The 26837-nt window shown below is 39.4% G+C and overlaps 2 protein-coding genes across 2 annotated transcripts; both read left to right on the top strand.

Moving 5' to 3' along the window:
* The first annotated feature begins 17 nt into the window (after positions 1 to 17).
* On the top strand, positions 18 to 7562 carry LOC134024843 (sphingosine-1-phosphate phosphatase 1-like). The gene is made up of 3 exons (XM_062467562.1): positions 18 to 958; positions 2077 to 2166; positions 3966 to 7562. The coding sequence occupies exons 1-3, from the start codon at positions 197 to 199 to the stop codon at positions 4515 to 4517; spliced, it is 1404 nt and encodes a 467-aa protein (XP_062323546.1). The 5' UTR covers positions 18 to 196; the 3' UTR covers positions 4518 to 7562.
* Positions 7563 to 8015: 453 nt separating this feature from the next.
* On the top strand, positions 8016 to 26583 carry LOC134025383 (potassium voltage-gated channel subfamily H member 5-like). The gene is made up of 12 exons (XM_062468375.1): positions 8016 to 8259; positions 11578 to 11701; positions 11825 to 11931; positions 12281 to 12409; positions 14839 to 14948; positions 15856 to 16248; positions 16870 to 16962; positions 17393 to 17822; positions 17952 to 18151; positions 18858 to 19110; positions 19194 to 19390; positions 23428 to 26583. Exons 1-12 carry the CDS (start codon positions 8187 to 8189, stop codon positions 24391 to 24393), a joined length of 3075 nt encoding a protein of 1024 aa, XP_062324359.1. The 5' UTR covers positions 8016 to 8186; the 3' UTR covers positions 24394 to 26583.
* The last annotated feature ends 254 nt before the right edge of the window (positions 26584 to 26837 follow it).

The raw sequence follows: 26837 nt of genomic DNA, 5'->3' as shown, positions 1-26837 counted from the left end.
CCGCCCTCTTGCTGTTTGCACACGTCCACACACCCGACGAAATGTGTTATCTCTCTACTGTCGGACTAGGAGTGGTTGGTTTCTTTTAATTATTCAAGTCGTGCGTTGAGCCTTTATTTAGGGTGGATCTTCAATTGAGGTACACGAACAAAATGAGCTTGTGGTTTTGAAGGCGGCATTTGGTTGAGGCGTCGCGATGGCGAACGGACTTAAAACAACATTAACACGGCTTTGTAGATATCTGCAAGATCCGAACCATGTGGCGAGTTTCCAACAGCTTTGTGGAGTGAAAGGAACGTTTCCCCCACAGAACACGACTGAGGACGATTTAACGTCCAATGGTGTCTGCGTGAAGCAGGGCCTACGTGAAGAGGATGTTGGCCCCAAGCAAAGAAATACAGCCTCAAATAGATGGCAACAGAATGACTGTTCAAAGGGGTTGCCGAATGGGGAGGCTGGATCCGTAGCTGCGGATGAACCAAACGCAGGTAGAGATTTGGACAGAAGGATAGAAACTGGCCATAGAATGGCTGTCCAGCCATCTGAATTAAGTAATGACGAGAAGACGGGGGTTTCAATGAAAAGGGCAAAACCTCTGCGTAAGAACTCTTTGACTGGCGAAGTAGGACAGGAGTTTATTATAAACAATCAGTTTTTGTTCTATCTTTTCACATTTGGAACTGAGCTGGGCAACGAGATGTTCTTCATAGTTTTCTTTCCCTTTCTCATGTGGAATGTTGATGCTTTTGTGAGCAGACAACTAATAGTGGTATGGATTTGGAATCTCTTCTTCGGTCAGTGCGCCAAAGACCTTATCCGCTGGACGCGACCGACATCGCCACCCGTAGTTAAGGTGGAGATATTTTACAATTTGGAGTACAGCATGCCATCGACGCACGCTATGTCGGGAACAGCCATACCGTTCTGCCTCTTCTTACTCACTTATGGACGCTGGCAGGTAAATACCAGTGCAGTTATTTTCAAAAGGTCATGAAGCACAACATCTCAATGTAGCCTAAACCATTGGACTCCAACCCAATGTTTATCTTTTTGTCAATATCCACTGACACGATACAAACAAACAAATATTACTTACCCCAATGTTCCCCCAGAAAGATTGTGAAACATGGTAAACATTTAAAAAAAAAACATGATCAGGTGTTGTTTTCAGCAAAACATATTTGCAATTATGTTGTGAAAATACATGTTGCGAAAAAGAATTGCGATTAAAGGCACCCAAACCAATCACAATTCCATCTGACGTTTATTTATGACAATTTAATGGTGCTGAACCTAGAAAGCAGGGTTTACCTTCTGTCATTGAGCAAAATGACCCACAATCACTTCCAGTCCAATTTTATGGTCCAGACTTTATCAGTAATATGTCAGTTAGCAGTGCATCATGCTTTCTTAAGTATATTTTTAAAAGCAGCTTCTGTTCCATGTGTCCATATGGTAGCATGTCGTAAATAAGGATATTTTGCATGTCTCATAAACTGACAAGTGAATATGTGATATCCTTATTTTGCTGCATGCTCTAAATGTACATGAACATACCACCTATCACTTGCATGATTTTTTGCCACAGAGCTCATAAGGGCAGATGAACAAAGAGCAAGATTGTGTGTGATAAGACAAGGAACTCGGTCTTTATCTCTTATCTTTCAGATGATTAAACACTGCATGTTAATGGTAAGATTTTCAGGTAAAAGGTGGGTGTAGGGTGAAGGCCATGCCAGGTTAATGTTTTATTTGATTCACTAATTTAGAAAATCAGGCCTCCCTGTTCAACAAGAAGATTCAGTTATGCTATACAAAGTACATGACTGACATGATTCAACAAAAGAACCATCAAATATAGTCGTCGTCGTCCCCCCCCCCCCCATTTTTTTTTTTACAATTAATGTATCATTTTAAATGTATTTAACCTATATTATATGTGGTTTTAAATGTAACTAAACCATGTGGGGACAAATACATTATTGTCATGTCAGGGACATGCAGCACATTTAAGTGCTTGAAAAAGATTTAAATTCATATAATAAACCACCTCTTGTATTTCTGTTGTGCTCGCAGTACCCGTTCCTGATTGGCTTAAGCGTGGCCATTTGCTGGAGCATCCTGGTCTGCATAAGCAGAATCTACATGGGCATGCACTCCATTCTGGTGAGTTAGTGGTATTTTCTACATAGCAACATTAAGATTGAAAAGATTTTTAACCCCTGTCCTCCAAAGTCATGGTTTAATTAGGCATTTGTATACATTTCAAAGAGGCCTAAAACATTTTAGGTTGTACCTTGATACAGTTTTACCAGTGGGTGTGTATTTGCCATTTGTGTATATTTGCAATTATAGGAATCATTTTGGGGAATTTTGAAGCGCAGACCAAATCACTGCCGCATTGTGCCACTGAGTTCAATATGTCGAGGGTTAACTTCTACACATCTTATCTGGGCTGCACTTAGTGACTGATAAGACATTTACTTCAGTACAAATGTGTTGCTTCTATCTACCAAGAACATTGGAACACAAGGTTACTAATATGATCATAAACATTTTGGGCTTTATTTACCCTGACATTAAGTTTTAATCATCACGTTCATGTCTTTTATTGTCAGATGTACAGAACAACACAGGGTCAGACTGGGCACTGAAATTCTTAGGACAAGACAACGCAAAGCAAACTGGCATAACATAAGTACACGGAACATAGATTACATCTATGATAAGCTAAAATATAGTGAACATCCTAAATATACAAAATAATATACAATGTACAATACAGTAAACCTATAATAAACCTATACTAACTTAAGACAAGTGAAGTACAATTAGTGCAATATTTCTGATAGTGCAACTATTAGCTGAAAGGGACAGTGTGTAAAGTGGCTAGTGAGAAGTGTATCAATGTCTATATCAATGTCCATTCAGAAGACTGATGGCCCTTGGAAAGAAACTGTTGTCCAGACTGCGTGTGCGAGACCGAATGGTTCGGTATCGCCTGCCAGAAAGTAACGAGGTAAAAAGACTGAAGGATGGGTGGTGGTAACAGTCTCTTAGAATCCTGCCAGCTTTCTTGAGGCATCGTGTGTGGTAGGTGTCCTGTAGGGCAGGGAGCTTCCTGCCAATGATGAACTCATCAGACCTGACCACACTGCATAGGGCCTTGCGGTCCCTGTCTGTACAGCTCCCATACCACACTGTGAAGCAACCAGTCAGTATGCTCTCTAATGTTTTATGCTTAGGCAGACAGGTTCTATTAAGAGAACAATAATGGTTCTATGAGAATGACAAGTTCTCAGCGAGGGCCCAATTGAGACATTTCTCCAATGCTTTGTTCCTTGATTACTTCCCTGATGGCAAATATGATGCATAATGGGTGGAGTTAAGAACTTAGGAATATTTCAAACTTTCACAATTATGGTCTGTACACTGCTTATATGTTGTGTAAGTGACCTACCTACTTACTGTGGACTTCCTACTGTGAACATTCTAGCAGAAATAGCTGTAACCCACAGCTATTGAGCTATTTATTAGTGATGGAAAAATAAATGCAACCTCAGCACCTAACCGTTGTTTATTATACCCACTGTCCATGAAGCATGGCGCAATGACACAGTGACCTTCTACTTATCCATTTGTACTGATAATCTTTGTTGGTGGGGAGTTTTGGTGTAGTCTGTGTGCAATTATTCTGTCCTTTTGGTGCAGTGCTTTTAGCTGACCTATTTTACCACACTTCCTATGTGTTTTTTTTGCATCTGTTGTAGTTCCTTTTTCTCTACTGTTGTGGAAAAAAACTGGTGGAGCATTGTAGCAGTCTCTTTTTTCTTGGTTCCTGAAAACTGTAGATCAATATTAGCAATAAACAATGAACTTTCAAAAAGCAGCCATTTTCTAAAAGAAAAAACCTTTCAATTTGATTTATAAGTAACATTCAGCTCTTTCTTTGTCTCATGTTTCAGGAGGTTATCTCAGGCTTCCTCTTCAGTCTGTTGATCCTGGCCTGCTTCAAACCATTTTTGGCCCAGATCGACAGCTTCTACCTGATGAGCCCGTATGCATCGTTGGTCATTGTTACCCTGCATGTGAGCCTGGGTCTGCTGGCCTTCTCTCTGGATTCCTGGAGCACCTCACGGGGCGACACCGCACAGGCCCTAGGCACTGGGGCTGGGGCTGCCTTAGCCTCCCACTTAAACTATCAGCTGGGGCTGCTGGCTGACCCAGCCCTGTCGGCATTACCACTATACTTTCCATCCCTCAGCACTGACCTACTGGTCCGCATAGGACTGCGTCTCCTCATCGGAGTATCCTGCCTGCTCGCTGTTCGGGCGACCACCAAAGCAATTACTGTTCCATTGGTCTGCCGTGTGTTGAAGGTGCCTTGTGACAACGTTAGGGAGGCGCGACAGAACATGATGGTGGAGCTGCCGTATCGCTATGTTGTCTACGGCTCCATTTCCTTCAGTTGTGTCTTTGTTGTGCCCCTTCTTTTCAGCTGCTTAAACATTTCCTGAGAGCGTCTCTCCCTGAATCAGTACAGATCCTCCATTAGGTTCAGGCTTGTTATTGCCTCGTGCTGAGCATATTTGAGTTTTTTTGAAACGGGAAATATGGTTGGTAATACTTCACATTAGGATGCCCTTATTCCTAGGTAATTGGACAGTAAGATCAAGCAAAACTATATTATTGACAGTACATGTTTTGGGCATTTAAATACACATAATACTTGTTTCTACAGGTATTACAAAGTAGTAGAAATTGGAAATATAATGTTCCAAATAGTTATAAATTCACATTTGATGACCTGGCCATAATTTATACCAAATCAAATATGCAGCTTGCATGAACTTCACGTAAACATGGATGTGCTTCTTACTGTATATTATTGGGTCTGACTCAGACCTTTGTACTTTTTCATACTAGAGGTGGATTGAGAGATGGAGATGAACTGAAGGAAATGGTCAATCTTGCATGGTGGCAGATGTGATTGGTAGTCGTACAGTGTAAAGTGCACTCATACTTAATATCCAACTGTAAATGTAAAATGCAAATGTAACTGTACTTTATACATTAATTTTATTTGGCAGTGTACTCAAATGGTTAAAGACTGATACACTGCTCCAGCTATTCCACTAGCTAGACCTGTAAATGTATTGTAAACCCCTTGATATCATGGTTGGAGGATGCCTGTAATGAAAATATGATGTATTGAAGTGATAGTGATCAGATCCAGTTGAAGTGGGGGTACATCATTTAGACTTATGCTCAGCAGGACTGAAGCAGCAAACCACATGGGACTAACACCAGATCAGGGGCGTTGTTAGACATAAAGCTCTACTGGGGCACAGGCCCCCTATTCATATCACTTTTTTTTCCAAGCTTGCTGCAGACAATGCACTATTAGGCTATAGAAACTCAATTTGCTTAACCCACTATACAACAGATACATATACTTCTGTGTGTGGGCTGCAGTGGCTATTTGGCAAGCTCAGAAGAGTACGCTGACATGGAACTCGAACGGACATTGATTTGTGTTTTCGGTTAAACTGCTTTGATTTTACAAGCGTTGATTGGGATACTGCGTTTATTTTTCCCGGATTATCAATCTAAATGAATGCACTGACTAATAAAGTAAATTGTTAAAACTCAAACTTTAGATTTTACAGGGGCACAGCAGATTTATACTGGGGCACAGCAGATTTATACTGGGGCACGCGCCCCAGTAAAAACAGTCTAATGACGCCCCCTGCACCAGATGCAATTAAAAGGATTTATTTGGCTCCTCAAATTGCTTACCTAATTATTAGCAAGTGTCAAAATCAACAAAGAGACCATAATGTAGAATGGACCACATATGATTTGCACTGTACATGTCGCTTCCATCCTTAGACCATGATTCTTGTTACACACATAAAATAATATAATATAACTTTGATAAATTCAAAAACGATGTTGACTGCTATCATTTTGAAATTGTTTCCTATTCACATTATCAATCTCAGCAAATAAATGTCAGTAATATAAAAAATAGATAATTGGTCAGTGTAACATTTTTCATATTGTTTTTATATATATTTTGGAGTTTCATGAAGTCCTGTCTTTGACAGTGGAGGTGGCTCTTTTTGATGGAGGTGTTGCTTTAGAAAGGTATAATCACTTTATACTTAATTGTGTTCGTTTTTTCAATTCTGAAGTCATCCTTCAGAAATCACCCACAGCTTGTTTCTCCTATTTCCTTTCCACACATTCTCTGAAGGGGCTATGGTGTCAGATTGCCAGTGTGAAGGGAAAAGAAGGGTGTGAAGCCAATTTAGTTCATGAAACAATTGTAAAAAAGCTGAAACTTGTCATAACTGTTTGCACATTTTCAAAGACGTAACATTTATTTCTACTGTGGTGTTAAAAAGCTAGCCACTCACAGCTCCTTTTGCTCAGTTGGAGTGATATCCTTACAGGGTATCTCAAGCTTAGTCTCTAGTTCTACTGGGAGCTTCAAGTGGAGAAGTGGAGCCTCCAGTGGTGTCTTTTGATCTTTTTCCTGTGCTGTTGTGATTGATTACTGTGATTGAATACTGTCATTGTTTTAAACCGACGTTATCATTGTTGCCCTTCTCTTTTACTCTAAATGTTTTGAGGAAATAAATTAAATCATAAATCTTCTGTACTCTTTTACATTATTGTATTAGCATAAATTGGGGTTTATTAATACCATCCATATGTTCATAAGTTCATATGTCATATATATCCATATGTCCAATATCCATACCATCCATTTGTTAATTAGACATGCCAAAAAGGCATGGCACAGAATCTGCATTAAATATAAGAATATTTAGGTTCTGACTAAAAACTACCTAAAAGCTGCACTATTTCAACATTTTGCACAGAACTGTTTCCACATAAGACTACTGACTGGATATACACATTTTCTTTAAAAAAAGATTCTCTCTATTCACACTTACACAATTGCTACAATACTAAGGTACAGTAGTCCACCAAAAAGAAGCTCCTATAGGGCTTTAAGGGATCTGGAAGATTCTAGCAACCCCCACACTGAAACAATTCCAGTGTGAAATGGCATCAAAACATCCATTAACCTCCCCAATAATGATCAAAAACTGGCATAATGTTTAATATATTGGCATATCTCTTCAAGTTTATAAATGAAGACGCTGAAAAGGCAAAAACACTGAAAAAGGTATTTATATTACCAATGTTGATTCATTTGTGTTTTTATTGTTAAAATTGTCTCAATACTTGTCTCATTGTTTCCCCTGTACATTGATTTGATGCAAAATAAGTCATAAGCATAGGCAGTTTGGTTTCAAGGCGATGACTAGTATAGGAGGACACAATTGCATGAAATTTATGAACATTAATTTGACAGCATTGGTTCATTTATTTTATTAACTGAACATGTAATAATCATCTGTCCAAATGGATATTTTTACAACTTCTGATCTGAGTTTGGACTTTACTGTTTATTTATCTATATACAAAGTTTGCAGCAATAATGTAATGTTGACTGAATAAACAGTTATGGTATCAATATAAACAAATTATCTGTATTTTATTTGAAACAGAAGACTGTTGATATGTGCACACTGCTTCTGTAATAATAATATCTTGTTTAAACACCATTTTCATATCAATATGAAATTCTAAATATATAATGTATCATATGGGTGAAAGAAGATCACTCAAATTACGCTATGCAGTGCTTAATAGTCTACACATCTCACACAACTTTAAGTGAACAATAAACGATAATAAATATTCATGACAAAATCAAGTATCTGTAGTTGTGGGCTTAATGAGTTATGTTGTACTACAGCATGTTTAGTGAACTGTGTGTATGAATATTAACCTCCATGTGTAGTCTTCTTAAATTGATAGTGTGTAATGTACCCATACTAAAATGTTGCACATCCTACATCATAAAGGGCGGATATGGTTTCTATCGGTGGACTACAATGCTCATAGCCTCATTTTGCAGAAGCGCTGCCGTTTTGTGCGGTAGCAAGTCTTATTTACGGAGACGGACAACGTTGATGTAGTTGGCAGTACTGCGTTTCATTGAAAACTGTTTCTGCGTTTGACTGACGAATATTTCAGATATTATTAGAATTAAGTGATCAGATTTACTGAGTTTACAACCCATACGGCTAAATTTTGATCACAGAATGCACGGGGGGAAGAGGGGATTGGTGGCACCGCAGAACACCTTTCTAGAGAATATTATTCGGCGCTCAAGTGGTGAGTTACTTTGGCTAGAATATTAAAATGATGACTGACTAAAGGCACGTTCAAGAAGGCACATTGTTTTGAGGATTGTGATGAAATGTTGGAATTTAAGAAAACTTTTCTCTCCGACCTTGTCAGTTATTTTGCAACCTAGATATTCAGCTTTTCTTCCGCCATTGTTTATTGTGTCTTCTTTTCTGAATGAATTATTATTTTAATCTGAACATAGGGGAAAAAAGTAGGCTATACAGAACTGGAATATTGGTGAGATGAGTGTGCAGCCCCCTGATACAGATGATGGAAGCACATCTGACATCAATACAGTTGGGTTGTTTAATGGGATCTCAGATCTCAATTTAACAATATTTGCCTTTTCATTCAGAAAAAAAATATTTAGATGCTGAAGCATGGATGGACAGCAATCAATAGGTTATTCTGCTATACACTATGTGGGGTAATCGTTATCCATATCTCAAGATCTGTTTTATAACAAACTGTTTTGTGCACGATCCCTCATGTAAGTGCGATGGAATGGAATAGCTCAAGCTGTGTCACTGAATTCACAGCCCTTGCCTAGTCATTCACTTTTAAGGAACTATATAATATATTGAGGTCCTGTATAGGGAGCAGATCTACTGATAGTAATACACAAGTATTGTTCTTGATGTAATGTGTTGTTTTTCTATATATTTCTGTTGTTGTTAAATATATACTGAGAATGTTGAAGTCACAAATGCAGTTAGACTCCTAGTGGGCTGTTGTCAAGGCATGTTGTCAGGTAGAAGAACAAACATGTATTCACCTTTCAGTAGTGACACGTGTACACGTGTGCAGGGAGCAGTGACACTGGGAACACACACATAATTGCAGGAGTGTTCCCCATATAAATGAGTTTTCTGCATTTTGTCATCCCTGCTGTCCTTCCTACAAGTGGAACAAGGAGCAGCGGGCAGCCCTATCAGTGGTGCCCAAGTGCTCATGCGGTCTGTTCTGTTCTGCATGTTTTTGTATCGAGGTTATTTGAGGAAGAAGTCAATTTGAGCACGGGGAGAACATGCAAACTCCACACTGAAGGGCCTGGGATATAAACCACCTGAGGGCCAATGGGACTGGGGAGAACATGCCAACAGTGTCCCTGCTGGAGTCAAACCCAGAACCTCCTTGCTGTGAGGTGGCAGTACCAAGCACCATGGCACAAGTAGGCCAGAACATGGACTCCTTGGAGAAGCAGGGGTTCCAGCACAGTCTTCATGCTTTAAAAAACGCAAGGAGATGGAACTCAATCACTTGAATCAAGTACTCAATAAGAACTCAACATAAAGGTCCATGTTCATGCTTAAGTTGTTTGGTTGCATGCAATAATCACCAAAGATGCTTTGACTGAGAATGTGGAGACAGTCTGATTAATTGGATGTGCACTTGTTCAAGAGCCTTAGATCCCCCAACTAGCATCACACCTCTTGTCTTTTTGTTGTTGTTGAGCTAAATAGAGCCCATGTCTTTGTTGGACCATTGCATCACATTAACATATCAAAATCCTCTTCCAACAGAAGCTGTGCTGTCTTTCTCGCTAGCTCAACACAGTCTCCAATCATAGCTACAATGACAAAAAATCTCATTGTAGCTATAGTTAGTCTAGTGGAATGAGCAGGCATCCTTAATACTTGAGTCTGACCAAATGTATGTTTTACCAAAAGAGAAGTAGTTTTTTGCCCTGGCCACTACTGTGATACTGTGAAACTGTGGCACAGCCCATGGTGAGCATCTAATCAGAAGAGGAGGAACCATCCTTAAACTCTACATGGGATAGAGTGCATCACCTCTCTCTTTGTGCACTGGGATTCACTTTGCAGATTGCATTTCAATATTGAAATGGGGAGAGAAGACTAACAACCCTGCATACTGGCATCTCAAAGCAAGAAGCTGACATGGTCAGGTTGAGATCATTTACGATTCTTTCTTTTTTTACACCAGCAAACTGTTTTGATATGGATGGCATCATTTAGTTCTCTGTTAAAAATGATAATAGGTGCAAAATTGAATCAACCTGTCTAATGGTTAGTACATGTTGTGTGAAGTCAAGGAATCCACATAGCTACACATCTGTAACAGGTGTCAAAGTGATGTGCTAGAATAACTTGATGCCCGTTTGTGTGAATTGGGTTTTATTTAACGATAGATAAAAAGTCAGGGCTGTGGTGGTCATATTTCTCCCTAACTTCACACTATAAACAGTTCTCTGAGGTCAGACGTCAGTGCTTTTCTCTATTTATTTTTTCCACACACAAACGATGAAGTGAAAGCTTCATTGGAAGTCAGAGATCTGTGAAATGGTTTGGACCCAGTAGGCGCGAGCGATTCATATCCTGCCCTGAGTTCCCAGTCTTCAGACGCCCTAATTATGTTACAGCTTGTCAGGGGTGATAAACTTCATTCCACTCACGAAAAAAGATCCTACTCTTAGCCTTATTTATGGAATAGCTTTGCCCTCAAAGAGTGTCTTAGAGGCAGATCAAATTAGGCTTTCAAGAAGACTCATGGCCCTTATGAAACACTCACAAAACATTCACACAGTGCCAAAACTGACAATGTGCAAGAAAGCAATCCTGAACAGATGAGCTTGTGTCAGCAATTTTATCTCAAAATGTCACAAACTGCCACAGAATCTGAATCTGGCAAATCTTGAAAATGTCTTGATTGCTACACAAAAATATTATTCTGGCTACCAGGTGCGTAGCCAGAATAATCTTTTCGTGTAGGCCTAGAAAAATATGCATCTTTTCAGTTTTTTTACTTATTGGGTGTGCTTACGCCTTCGGCGAGCACAACCATTGTTCTCTCATGTATGTATTTATTATTTATTATTTTTCTTTCTTTTCCAAAACCCTAAGGATCTGTTAATATTTGGACTACATAGACAACGTCGGTGTCAAAAGTTTCGTCTTGGTAGCGATTGAGTGAAGAGGCATTTTTTTACGGGTTCGGTTGAAACACGACAGACTAGTCAGACTCATATTCTGACTAGAATTATGAGTATGACAACGTCAGGCTAGAAAATATCACTAGAAGGGAAAAACTTAAGGGGACGGACCCACCTGCAACCGACGCAAGCAAGCACACCCTACAATTTCCCCAGAAATTGTACCCTCTCTAGTTTACTTTGCAATGTGAACCCGTGCATACATTTTCAGAGATATTTTCGGTTTTGGGTAGGCCTTAGAACAAATTGGGTAGGCCTGTGCCTACCCAGGGCTACCCGTGGCTACGCCTTTGTTGCATACTAAAATAAATCCCCTCGCTTCAGTCCCTTACCCCACCTCTGTCTTTCAGAAACAAGTTTCTTGTTGGGGAATGCCCAGCTACTCGAATGGCCGGTTGTCTACAGTAATGATGGATTCTGCAAGCTGTCAGGCTACCACAGGGCTGAAGTTATGCAGAGAAGCAGCACATGCAAGTAAGGATGTCTCATCACAGGCAATTTGTCTCCAACATCTTTGTGGATTTCTTTTTGTACCATCTTTCTTTACTTTTCTTATCTTCTACCACTCCTGTCTACTCTCTCCTACCGTCTTTACAGTTTCATGTACGGAGAACATACAGAAAAGAAAACAATGGACAAAGTCAGACAGGCCTTTGATAATTATGAATCAAATTGCTTTGAAGTGCTGCTCTATAAGAAGAACAGTGAGTATTATCTTCAGTGTCACTACCAATCATTGTCTATGTAGGGCCTACTGTCCCATCAAATCTCAGGATGTAGTTTATAGTAACAGGCCGGTAATTGGCCTGTTTGACCGTGGGAGATATGGACTGTGTGTGGTTCAATGCTCCAACATCTACTCTTTATTTTATCTTTGTCTTTAATATATTACATTGGCTTAATTCAAATAATAGTAAACACAATTGGATCTAATATACGAATGTCTCAAATCCTCCCAACCCCCCCAACCCCCTTTGGATTGACCTCATTTTTATTCTCTTGTCTGGAAATGCACACTCTTTTTTTGTATCCCCCTCTTCTGTACTCTTGCAGAGACACCAATATGGCTCTACATGCAGGTAGCTCCAATCCGAAATGAAAGCAACAAAGTGGTCCTGTTTCTCTGCACATTCAAAGATATTACAGTCTTCAAGGAGCCTATTGAGGATGAGACCAACAAGGGTGGGTTGTTCCCTTATCTATGAATCATTTTTTGCTTTTTCTGTAGTGTCAGAGTGTTCAAAATATTAGTTGAGATGGATAAAACATTTTGGCACACATTAGCATTTTGTTGAAGCCTAAGATAATTTATTCAAAACTGTTCCCCTCAATATTACTGCTTGACTGGAAATGAATTTAACAAATTACCTAATTTGTTAATTCAATACACTGTATTTTGGTATGGTATTGTGGGTTTAGATAACGTATCTGCATTTCACTTGAAAAGATCAAACATATCTTTTGCAATTCAGACTATAGTGAGGTGTTATGAGGAAAGGGGAAACATGGCATGCATGACTGACTGCCCAGATTTGTCCCAGTGTGCCACAACACTTGGGTACTCCAGGCTGTGTACACTACTACATGCATGTACATGAATATGGTGGAATGCAAGCACAAGTCCATGTGCTTGTATAGTTTGTAAGTGATGATCAGTAATTCATTATTGATGTAAACAGGACTAACGCTAAGTGGCTTTGTCACATGATTTGGAGGCAATCTGGATAAGTTTACAATGATGTTGACATACAGTAGAAACAATTTCTATGTATGTACCTCCCACATGGAGTGTTTAACAGAATATTGAGACATAAGGCGATTTCCCTTACAAGGAACATTCACTGGCCCTGCACACAGGACAGAACCAGATGCTATTGGCTGTTTTAAATTGTTGTGCTACTAAAAGGTTCCCGTCACCATGCCAAGGATATCTATAACCTAGAAATGCATTTTTTAGTACAACAGAATAGTAGATCATTGTCGGCTACTGACTAATTGAACCGACTCAATTGAAGTGGGGATGACGCAGATGGCACTGAAATGGACCATCTCTCCTAGTCTGTCTGGCTGACTGCTTTTCATTCAAGGGGCAGTAATAAAATATTTTTTCCATTAATTGTTTCTTTAATTTCTAAACAGTAAGCACAATGAATGCAGGCAAGCAGTAGCCTTTGGTGTAGAGATTTCATGTAGACGCTTGAAATACATTTGTTATGACAAAAAGTCTGTAGCTTGAATGTGTACGCTGAAAGTTGGACTGATCTCAATTTTTAGGGAAATAATTGTATTAAATATAGCATTGTTTCCCTATAAATTTCCCTATAAATAGAGACCAGTCAAAATGTCCCTAAAAATAGAGATCAGTCGAACTTAACTCAGCGTAGGGAGGAAAGCATCCACCTGATAATTTAATTTCAGAATGAATGTTTTTTTCTTTTTTTGGTCCCCTAATACAGTAATACAAAAAAGTGAGAAAGTGGCTGATCTGAACTCTGACTAACTACCATTTTGTTGGTTTGGTGGCTTGGCTTCTGCAGCTAATTTCATTTCAAAGTGTGCTGGACAGGATTGATATTGAGTGTTGATTTGTTAAGCAATTTGCACTTAAAATTGACATACACAAATTATGACATTCTGGAACTTCATGCCAACAAAATAAAAATCTATGAGCATTTGGCCAACAGCTTTTGAATAAAGTCCACATGCTGTACCCTAATCAAATCCGTACTCGCTGTTTTAAATTTCTCTTCTCTGTCATCCACAAGGTTATATTTGAAAAAGGTAACCACAGTTTAACAACTAACATTTAACAAAACAAAAAAAGTGTTTTTATATATCTTCTGCTTATAGTCTTTGAAGCTTCACTGTACTATATCTACTGTCCGGAGACAGTATTGTTGAGCCTGTGTTGTTGTTCGGGGCCCAGATGTTGTTTGTCTGGGTCAATGGTCATATGCCTCCCACTGGGTCCAGAGTGACATCCCTGGGGTCCTATCTTGCAGTGTGACGTCATTAATAAAAGGCAGATGGCAAGAACAACTCTGGGCATATTTTAAGAGACAGATGCCTATATTTATTTTAAAAACTTCTGAATGGTTGAACAGATAACTGGACATTTGTCTAAGCAATGGTAGAGGCCCCAACTGTCAGAAGGACTAATATTGAGTCACTGAACACGTGACGAGTCCCTTAAGCAAGCCTTGCTACTTACGGTAAACTAAAGGGTTAACTTCTGTTCTCCCTGTTATCAACCCCTCTCCCTTTGTATTTAAGTGGTCGTCTACGACCCTCTACCAAGTTTATTACAGTTTTGAAATGTTTCTTTCTATATCTATTTTAGAACAGCCATACACCTAGTTAAATAGTGCTAGAATTCAACTCAATAAATTGCATGCCATTGAGTTTCTTATGTGTTTCTCAGATGAATAAAGGTTACCAACACCTTTACACTTGGTCATGACCTAAATCTTTCATCGGAAATGTTTTACTGGCACTGGCCGTGCTGGGAATTTACCTAGACCCTCATAAAATAACACTGGCAGGACATGATTATACATTATGAAGGTGGATACTGGAACTGAATTGATTTAATTTGTTATTTTGTCTGACAGGATGGACTAAGCTTACTCGACTGACACGAGCACTTACAAGCAGCAGCACTATGCAGCAGCTGGCACCAGCCAAGACAGAAGTCAGCCACAAGCCCTCCAGACTGGCTGAGGTGCGCAACAAACAAGGCTATTTAATGTTTCCCCTGCCAGGAAGGATTAAATCATTCAAATAACTAAAGAAGGCAAAAAGTTGAGAAATCTCAATAATGATAACTAGAAAGGAAGGAAGATGATCAGGAGTATTGGAGAACTGTACAGCTAATGGAATTTCGTATGCAAATATTTAGTTTAAAAACAGTGGTTCAATGGCTTACTGATTTAAATGTTCAATTAAAATGTGAAAATAGAGCAGTACTTAATTCCTTCTCACTGTTTTGTCACGATCGTAAACTTAAATAATGAGTAAATATCAATCATCCTGAGTAAAGAAAGGGATACATTTAAGTTTTATATTAAATTTGATTTAGAAGATGTTTTTATCTAAGCGTTAATAAAATATTGTGCTTTTACACAAGTACAGCAGATGAGTCAATGACCAGAAGAGCCCAGTTTCAACAGTTTTACTCAGTTTTGGCTAGTGCCAAAGAATGATCTGTATTTTAACCAGACACAGTGTAACAGTAACATAACATATATCTTAATTTACCCATAAAACTCTCAAATTGTACAATACAGTATGTTTTGTTTACCTAATCTGTACTCAATATGTTGCCACATACAATATACCTCAATTAAAATTTAAGTTAAATTTGTCACTCTTATGCATCAACAAAGGCACAAGGTGGCAGTGTAGGCCAAGGAATAACCATGTTTCAGTCACTATAACCTACCATACTACAGGCTCAATATATCAAACTCTTGATAATATACAGTATTCTTACTGTACAGCACTTAAAAAACATACCTACACATTCATAACCAGTTTATTTGCCTATACACTGTTCCAATCTCCAAAATAGTCACAATAACCACAATCATTTGTGTGCTGTATATCTTTCCTTTGTCATTTGACTCCAGGCTCTACAGCTGGGCTCAGACATTCTCCCTCAGTATAAGCAGGAGGCACCTAAGACTCCCCCTCACATCATCCTCCACTACTGCCTCTTCAAGACCACGTGGGACTGGGTCATCCTCATCCTCACCTTCTACACCGCCATCATGGTGCCCTACAACGTGTCCTTCAAGACCAAGCAGAACAATTTGGCCTGGCTTGTTCTAGACAGCGTGGTAGATGTCATATTCCTTGTGGACATAGTGCTCAACTTCCATACGACCTTTGTGGGTCCAGGTGGAGAAGTCATTTCTGACCCCAAGCTGATTAGAATGAACTACATGAAGACCTGGTTTGTCATCGACTTGCTGTCCTGCTTGCCTTATGACATTATCAATGCCTTTGAAAATGTGGACGAGGTAGGCCTTACTTGCATACATTAACTAAACTGTAGTACCTACTGAACTGTTACTATGACCAGATCATTAACAACATTCACAGTTGAGAATATAGCTGCTTGTTAACTGTTGGTGACATACTAAAGATATTTTCTTTAAACTTAATTTGTCCCGGACGGCAATTCGTTCTGCAGCAAGACATAGATACAAAACAGACATAGATAAAGATGAACTGGAATTGTCAACAACCTCAACCATTTTTTGAAGACTGGGTCACCTAGAACACTATCAGTTTATCAGTGCTTCAAAGGACTTGAAGTCTGTAGCCAACAAGAACATTTAGTTTTATTTTAATATAAATGATACTTGATGGGGGAAAGGCATAATGCATTACAGATAATGAAAACCATGCCAAATATTCAGCGTTGTTTTGCTTATCAGCCTTTTAAGAAATGGAATATTCACATTTTGACTTAAATTGTGAATTGTTTGGTCACCAAAACCACCATATCCTGTGAGGACTGCCAGGGTTTGGGATTGGAACCTATGCTCTATTGTTAACTTGTAGTTTCACCACATGTACATTAACAGTGACTGTATTCAGTGACTAGTAAGGGTGCTTCTTATCTTTTGTGTGTAAAGGATCCTATCTCAGAGACATCAGCAGTCCAGCACATCAGAGAGTTATCCAGTACCCAGAGGAACACTACACGGACAGAGGACTCTGTACTCCCAGTAAGAACATTGAAACTATTTGATTGCCCACATTATTATCTGTAAGTGTAATGTCCATGATATTGTGTTTTGTTTTTTGGGGGAAATTAGCGTCAACATCACATAATCATCAAGTATTTTTTTCCTCTTTAATATTGTCCCCTACCATGTCTTGAAACTGTGAAGTAGAAGTTGCTATACCCAGAGTGGATTGAATCCTAATCATCGTACAAGCGTGTAGGTGGAGGGAGGCCTAAAGGCTTCAAGTGCCGTCACAATTTCCGCACAAAGCTTGTGAGACAAGTGCTACTTATACAGTTTATGCATTGAGCAAATTCCTGAAAAGGATCGCTCAACGCATACATCACCACCCACCGCTTGTCATCAATGTACTTGGTGTCATGAGGAAGAGGAATGAGCCTTAAATAAACCTTTTTTCTTATTTTTACAGGGCCTTAGCAGCCTATTTAGCTCCCTGAAAGTAGTTCGACTTCTTCGTCTGGGTCGAGTGGCTCGAAAGCTGGACCACTACTTAGAATACGGGGCAGCTGTCTTGGTCCTGCTTGTGTGCGTCTTTGGCCTGGTAGCTCACTGGCTAGCCTGCATCTGGTACAGCATCGGGGACTACGAGGTCATTAACGAGGCCACCAACACCATCAAGACAGACAGCTGGCTGTACCAGCTAGCCTCAAGCATCGGCACACCCTACCGCTACAACATCAGTGGCTCCGGCCAATGGGAGGGCGGCCCCAGCAAGGACACGCTCTACATCTCCTCCCTCTACTTCACCATGACCAGTCTCACCACCATAGGTTTTGGTAACATCGCTCCAACCACAGACGGTGAGAAGATCTTCTCTGTGGCCATGATGATGGTGGGCTGTGAGTATTCTGGGAGCTATGAATCAGATTCGTTCTATACATGAAGGATGACAATAACGTAATACAACCATGACTGGTGGTATTGTTGTTTCAGAAATTATACTTTCCCCCTCCCTTCCTTTGTTTCAGCCCTGCTGTATGCAACCATTTTTGGAAACGTGACCACCATCTTCCAACAGATGTACACAAACACCAACCGCTACCATGAGATGTGCAACAATGTGCGTGATTTTCTCAAGCTTTACCAGGTTCCAAAAGGTCTGAGTGAGAGGGTCATGGACTACATTGTTTCTACTTGGGCTACTTCCAAAGGCATTGACACAGAGAGGGTAAGTAGATGTTGCAGTAGGGATGGTGGTCATGAAATATACTGAACAATATTGAGCAAGGTGTGTTGGTTGACACCACAAGCAAATTGGACAAATGAGGCAACCTGCTACCAACAAAGTGCTGACTTTATAGGCTATTGCAAGTGTCTCTGCTGTTTTCTTGTAATTATACTCAACAGTAAAATAATTGTGTAGATTGTTATGCACACAATTTATTTTCAATTAATCTTAAAACTGGTGACCGTTTGAACTTTCTGGCATCTCTGACTATTATTTAGGTAGAAACCCATAGCAATAATAGGCCTATATTATTTTATAAAGACAAATTCCTCCAAGAGGCTGGTTTGTGTTCTGTGGAAAAAAAGAAAAAACATTTTCGATTAATTCATTTTCGATTAATAATAAGGGGGTCAGATGGCTGAGCGGTTAGAGAGTTGGGCTATTAATCAGAAGGTTGTTGGTTCGATTCCTGGCCGTGTCAAATGACTTTGTGTCCTTGGGCAAGGCACTTCACCCTACTTGCCTCGGGGGGAATGTCCCTGTACTTACTGTAAGTCGCTCTGGATAAGAGCGTCTGCTAAATGACTAAATGTAATTCAAAGGTTTCACTGGGCTGTCTGCTGGAGATTTTTGCTAAATGTAACTTCACTTCAATTCAAACATCAAAGTGATCTATTGGTGCTTCGTATCTTCCCTCTCTTGCCAGGTTCTCTCCATTTGTCCCAAAGACATGCGAGCTGACATCTGTGTACATCTCAACAATCAAGTTTTCAACGAGCACCCGGCTTTCAGGCTTGCGAGTGACGGCTGTCTGCGCTCCCTGGCCGTGGAGTTCCAGACCACACACTGTGCACCTGGGGACCTCATATTCCATGCGGGCGAAAGTCTTGACACCCTTTGCTTTGTAGTATCAGGATCGCTGGAAGTTATTCAGGATGACGAGGTCATCGCCATTCTGGGTGAGCACCAGTCGACACTCAATGATTCAGAGTTGTGGACTTTGGGAATCCAAGCGTGATTGGCTCTTTTTTCTACTTACCAGGTAAGGGAGATGTGTTTGGGGATGTGTTCTGGAAGGAAACCACACTGGCTCGTGCTTGCGCCAACGTCCGGGCACTCACCTACTGTGACCTGCATGTAATCAGTAGAGATGCCCTGCTGAAGGTCCTCGAATTCTACACGGCCTTCGCCAACTCCTTTTCTCGAAATCTGATCCTCACCTGTAATCTACGCAAACGGGTAAGGAGTGCATACTGAGCTGAATTCATTTGGAGAGTTTTGAGGAATAGAAATATGGTGATAACATTTGCCTGATATCCTTACCTTTATGAGCTCTTTACATGACCAACCTATCCAGGAAAGGTAGCCATATTGCCTTGCTTGTTTTAACTTTGTTTATTTACTTTTCATGAATTGGATCAAAAAGTCAATCCAAGAAAATCAGTATCATACATTTAAAACTACCTAAACCCTAACAACAGGACAGTCAAAAGGATAACACAGTGTACCTTAAGCAGCTTGATGATTTACTTTTTAAATGTGTTTTATTCAATGTGAAGTGCAAGTATTGTAACAACAGAGTTTTCAATGTGCCCTTTTTGAAATCCCATTGTGTGTGTAACGAGTGTCTAACTTTAACACCGCTACAGAGAATAATAATGTGATAAATGGGAGATGTATCAGAATATGTGGTTCTTTGGAAAGATGGTACTGTTTGCACTACAGAATGAAACACACAGAACACGTTGGCTATATTTCAGAGGTAATAAAATTGTTGTTGTTATTATTTTTGATATTTTGTTTCTCTATTACCTCTGTTTTATTTTTTTTCTTCTCATGTAAAAACACACCTTAACAAACAAACAAACAAACAACAATGGCAATTGACTTCATGACAAGAACACAAAAAATAAGAAAATAGTAATTCCCCAAATCAATGAAAGTGTCAAGTAATTGTTCTCCCTGATTCCCTTACGTTTTATCTATTTATTCTTATTAGCTTGGGTTTTTTTCTGCTTTTAAAATAGCTATGGGGTTATCAGTATATTATACTAATTGGGTGTGCTCAAGCCTTCGGCGAGAGCACAACCTTTGTTCTCTCACATATATATTTATTTATTATTATTTATTGTTTATTTTCGCCCCCCTAAAACTCAGTCAATATTTGGCCTACATAGAAAACGTAGGTGTCAAAAGTTTCGTATTGGTAGCGATTGAGTTGCTTGTATTGGAATTTACGTTCCGTTGCATGGTTTAGGCTGAAGTTAAGTTTTTGTGGCGAAAAGTGAAGCTAACGGTGGCTAATTTGCTAGCCACAGTCACTGACGTTACTAACGTCACTACGTCACTAACGTCACGAAAACACGCGTGACTACCTTTGGCAGAACATTCGTTTCGCATCTGTTAACTTGGGGGATAGCTAGGCTAACTATAGCTTTACTGCAAGGCAGCTGCAGAAACGCCACAAGCAAAGAGGCCAGGGTGATAACTATTTACTCATTTTACTTTGTGATATGACACACAATTGTGATGTGTAATGTACAGTATAAGATGATATTATTAAGGAAGTACATCTACTTTTGGAAACAGTAGTCTACTATTTCACTGAAGTATTAGCATCATGACATTAGCCTGTGTTGCCCGGGCAACACATACTACAGCGGTCTATGATGTAGCGTTATCTGTTTTCAATCGTTAAAATAAACATTCCTCACATATACATTTTCGTTGTAGGATTTATTCTGACATTAGATTACAAGTAAACGATTTGTGAGTGAAATTATCATTACCTGTGGTTTCAAACCAGTGTATCACTGCAACGCTGTAGCCTACGCGAGACACTACAAAAACATCTACACAGCTGTAGGAAGTCAAACGGCGACAGAACATGTTCGGCACTCCCCTTACTTAAATCAAAAGTCTATCTAACTACTAACCTGAACTTCATTGCCACAGCCTAAACTTTGTCAATCTGTTCATGAAAATAATTAATTTCAGCCTAAACCGTACAACGGAACGTTAAATCCAATTCAACCAACGCAATCGCTACCGAGACGAACACAGCAGTAGTCTAGTACTGTACCGTAGTAGTACAATTTACCGGGGCATCTTCTCCACACAGGGCTATATCGCATTTTGCGTTGTTACTGACAATGATCGCTACCAGTGAGCTTTTTATGAATGAGCGATTTTCCACTAAATAAATGTCAATCTTATTTACGTTTTTGGGGGCATATTTTCAGTTAGCAGATGGTACTGTTTGAATCGCGATTCCATCTTCTACTGCCGGTAACGTCGTAGAATAATCTTCAAAGGGGGTTCTTTATTCATGAATGAATGCAATATGAGTAGGCTAAATGCCTGAAAATATCACGAGAAGGGAAAACTTAAAAGGACGTTTAAGTCTTAGAGATTAGGTCAATTTGTACACCGGTCTGCCAAATTTATTCGTTTTGATTCAACGATGAGGCTGCCTCTTGCCTCTTGGGGAAATGAGAAGACATCTATTTAATTCTACACTTCACTCGTATTTTCAGTTGTAAATGAGCAGCAAAAAAAAAATGCTTTTAAATCTATGTAATCTTTATAAATAATAAGTATGCATTTTTATATAAAATACAGAAATATCAGTTGTAAAAATGTCATTAAAAAACGGGCCCCTGTCCAACCGACGCAAGCAAGCACACCCTACAATTTCCCCAGAAATTGTACCCTCTCTAGTTTGATTTTGGGACTCTTATTCTGGAAAACGGGCTTTACTTTTTGGATACTGTTTTACTCTAATTTAAATGAGGGGATTATTGATTTGATTTAAAGTACAAGTATAAAAAACAACAAATATATCTATACACAAATCAAGTAATGGAACAACCAAATTTAGAAACCCTCAATCTAACCTCATCAATGAATGCTACAGCATGTATAAAACAGTGAGGCAGCGTGAACTCACGAGCATCTACAAACGATTTAAAGTACGACAGTCCTTCAAAACAAAAAATACAAAAGTGATCAGTCCAGGTTCAAGTGTCTGGCAAATCGCTCCAGGGTAGAAACAAAATATATAAATCAATCAAATAAAATCAGGTCCTTGTCCTACCAGTCGTAGCAAGTTGTTCTCTTTTTGTTCAGTCTCTCACAGCGATCGCTAGCACCTCAATTTGCTAGCACTGCTGATGATGGAGTTGCACTCCACTCCAGTACTGTACTCCGGGAAAGAGTACGCCGCAGACGATGATTCACTCAGAACGATGGTTCACTCAGATGGATGGTTTAGTTAGATCTTCCCAAAAACAATTGAAAAAAAGAGGAGAATACGGCCGAGGTTACTCTACAGTTCTCCACCCAACCGTAGTGTAGCAGACGGGACCTCTCTTCTCTTCGGTTAGTACAGTTAGCCTAGCCAACCGCAACTAGCTAAACCAATGTACAGAAACGAAAAAACGAAACAAAATAACAGATCTTCTTTTTCTCAATCACACTTCAACTACTCTCTATCTTCACACATACAGGGGAACTAACTACGTAAATCAATATTTTCGTTTTTTCTTTCTTTCATTTCAATAACTGCAATCTCTAGTCTAGCTGTATCTCTCTCGTCCCTCTTCTAGTTCAGTAGTCTTCCCCTTTTTTGCGCGAGAGAGCGCGAGAACCCCAACTTTCCCGCCTGTAAACCCAAAAAATAAATTCACCCACAGCCACAGTATGAAACTGGGACCCAACCACACCAGCATCACTTTTCTTAATCAACAAATATATAATAGCTCTTGTATATTACTTTCGTGAATATAATAGTTATTTATTTGTTACTCTTTATAAATAATTTTATTTTATATTTAATTAATTTGTGCCCTGTAACCCTGGGTTACATGTGCCTAACTCTGTCTGCTGAATCTCTCTTCTAAATCTCTGTGCTGTTCTGAAAGATCTTCAGCGTGCCTATTTTCCCTTTACTACAAAAAGCTGTGATAATGAGTAAACATCTGTATTTATTTAATTGAGCCTTAGAATGGCATCAGTCTGCTTGTGTTGTGACATGTTCAGACAGATTGTGCTTCATCATTCCATAAGATTAGAAGAATCAGAATTCGTTTTATTCGCCATGTATGTTATACAAACACGGATTTACTGTGGCAGGGAGGTGCAAAACACTAAACATATGCGAATCTTAAATTAAGTAAAGTTAAAATTAATAAGTAATTACTGAAACGTTCTTCATCTAACAAGCTTTCAAAAACATAATACTATAACCTCTTCTCTTTGAATTGTTTTCTGAATAGATCATATTCCGAAAGATCGCTGATGTGAAGAGGGAAGAGGAAGAGCGTAGGAGGCATAAGAATGAAGCACCTCTCTCCATTCCCGTTGACCACCCAGTCCGCAAGCTGTTTCAGAGATTCAAGCAGCAGAAAAACGATCTTCCTCCGGGCGAAGCTGAACGTGACCTGGAATGCAATCGGCCACAGGTGGAGCCCCTGCACCAGCCCACCCCAAACCATCCCCGTCAGCAGTGTCAGCCGCACCTTTTGCATCCCAATCACATACCCATCCTGAATGGTAAGACTAGCAATGCAGTTGGTGACTCAAGTACATTTCCCATTTCCACCGTCACCAATCTGCAGAGCACACTGGCATTTGTCCATAAAGGGGAAGCCAGCCAGAGTGATGGCCAAGATATGGCCAAGGACTATGTTGATAAACCTCAAGCAACAGATCAGCTAATAGAAGACAGAAAGAGCCAGGAGGTAAAAAGTGAGGGGATGAATAAAGGGGGTGGCACCAGTTGCACTGGGAAAGAGGGTGAAGAGGAAATAGCCCATCTCAAGACACACTCCTTTGACATCAGTATTAGCAAGAGTGAAAGCACAGGTGTAGAGTGGAACTCTTTCGAATGGAGCCACGTTGAGAGGAGCCTGCTTGGAAGGAACCCCTGCGAGCACAGCGCAGAGGTCGGAAGTGTGTGCGCGCTAGAGCGGCCTGTTGCTCTACCTAATGCAGGACAGTCACTGCTCCAGACCAGTCTGAAGGAGATCAAGGTGGAGCTGAAGGAAGACATCCAGTCGCTGAGTAGCCGTTTGTCGACTCTTGAGGGTCAGGTTGGAGAGATCCTGAGACTGCTTTCAGGGAAGAGGCGACTATCCCTGGCACAGACTCCTACACCTAAGGTTAAAATCAAATGCCAGGACATCTTTACTGTACCCAAGCCTGTCACATCAGACACAGAAAAAGATGATGGGCCATTTTGAATGTGCAGGAAGAGGCTTTGTTCATACTTACAACAAAAACACAGACCAATGTTTTGTTTATTTATTTTGGGACATTTTAAACTTTCTTAAAGCCCTAGACTTGAGTTAAGCAACTGGCTGGCACCAGGCACCTTGAGACAACAAGTCATCAAAGTGATGTTAACAAACGTATGCAGGCCAGAATATGACATTGTGTGGCCATGATATTTTTCCTTTATGGAATACATAGACATACATAGTTTTTAACCAAGGTCGTTATCTAACATCAAGACTGTTTGATGCCTTTCTGAATTCCCTTTATATATCTATTAATCTCTAGGAAAAAGAAACACATCATCTGACTATAAAGCCAGGAATCAGTTTGCTTGTGTGGCTAAAGTTGAAAGATTGCAGGTGTATGGCTCAGGTCCCAAGGGCGTGCAGTGTCCACAACAATTTAATGTAAATAAACACAACAAATCAATATAGGTATAAAACTGGGTTCTCCCTATTGTTTGGCCCAGGAACACTGCAGCTAGTGTTTGTTGAGAACACAACAACACTCAGAAAGTAGCTACTGCGTTCAGAACGGATTTCACAAGAAATTAAGTGGCACAGACTTCCCTTCCTTACTAAACATTTTATTATCGCCATGGCATAGGCAACTAAGTGTGGCTGAATATGGCCAAATGTGTTGATCCAAAATGCTTATTTTGTGCATTAAATCAGACCATCAATGAGCCACAACAGACTGCTGCTAATTTATATTCCAGAATTTGAAATGTTATGGCAGGTTTAAAAGGTGTTTGTTTGGACAAATGCAATCACTTGATGGTTAAAAAAAGGGAAAATGTGGAAAGTATGTGCATTTAAAGGAACACTCATGCATGTCCAGCAATATTTTTGCTTTTCAAAGAAATCATGAATATAGTTGCTTGTTCTGTAGGGTATGCAGTTGCTTATGCCACTGATTGATTGCATGCAAATACTGATTAGAGTACCCTGAACAGTAGTTCAAAATTTGTGACTTCTTTATCCCATTGACCCATTAATCAATCGTGAATGAGTATTCTAGATCTTAGACTTCAGTCTACCCTCACAAATGGATGAATTGGACATAGACCTACAGAACAACATAATATATTACCAATAGTAGAAAATTATAGCAATAGCAAAATAATAGTAACGATAATTCCTTCTGCTTCTCAATCTCATTGTTTGGCTGACACACTTTATGGTTGAACTTTTACTTGTCCTGTATTCCACAAGTCAATTTGCCTATATTTTCAAAATGTCAGTCATCAGCACCCAGACCCAAAGTCATTTCTGAAAAGTAAAGGATGTTTTTATGCTAATAAACCATTGCTATCTGCAATAGTTGGCACTTGCACTAATTGAACTCTGCATTTAACAGAGCTGGAGGTTGGTTCAGCCTCATGTTAAGTTTCATTTCATCATGTAAGCACTGTCAGTAAGAAAGGGAGGACCCTTTGTCCTCTGTCTTCCCTACCTCATCACGCTCCCACAGGTCTAATGGTGATCTAGCTCCTTTTCTGATGAGTCCTATACAGGACATGCATTAGAAACAGATGACCATGGCTGGTACAGCCTAATAGATTCTTGTTCACCCTATCGTCAAAAATAAAGAAATAAATAGCTTAATGGAATCCATTAAGTGTATGTCTAATAACCTGTGTATGTTTATAATAAAAAGCATGACATTACCAATTAATTAAAGTACATTTTAAAACTGAAATTGCTCTCAATCATAATGTGAGTGTCTTTGACAGAATAATATTGATAACATACTTAGTAGTCCTTCAAATAAAATAATTCAACATGAACATTCTATGATGTTATCACAGGTGCATAAACGCATTTTAATGGTGTACTGTCATGCCTGTAATGGTTATGTTCTCTGAGAAGAGGGCACTTGATATCAGCCTTGGGAGGTTGAAGAGACAATATTAACAATAGTATTTAGTTTCTCTCTGTGCACCCTTGACCTACAGACTACATTGACAGCTTGTCACTGGAGTGACACAAATGTAATTTCATGTTGTTCTATGGTATTGGTTTTATTAAATTGTTCTGTCACAATGAAACATAATCTTGTCATTAGGTATTTTTTGTATGTCCAATTTGTATGCACTTTGATTTGTATGCACTTGACTTTTTGGATCAGATCAAAATTGCTGGATGCATATTGAAGTAAATACATGAATAAATACATTGTCATATGTTTTATATTCAGTCTTTCATTGTACTGTAAGCACAAACCCCTTTCTGAAAAAATTGATATGTACACTATAGGAATGTATAACTGGTTCACATTATCCATGCCTGTGACATAATTTATCATTATTATCATCATTGACTATACATTAAGTCATTAATCTGCAGACAATTGCTGTTTTTTACCGTGGGAAAACTATTGTATTCTCCAAGACATTCAAGATTTTAAC

This window comes from Osmerus eperlanus, chromosome 8 (genome assembly GCF_963692335.1).
Source record: "Osmerus eperlanus chromosome 8, fOsmEpe2.1, whole genome shotgun sequence".
Lineage (NCBI taxonomy): Eukaryota > Metazoa > Chordata > Actinopteri > Osmeriformes > Osmeridae > Osmerus > Osmerus eperlanus.
Note: the sequence above shows the minus strand (reverse complement) of the source record. Positions and strands in the feature narration are given on the sequence as shown.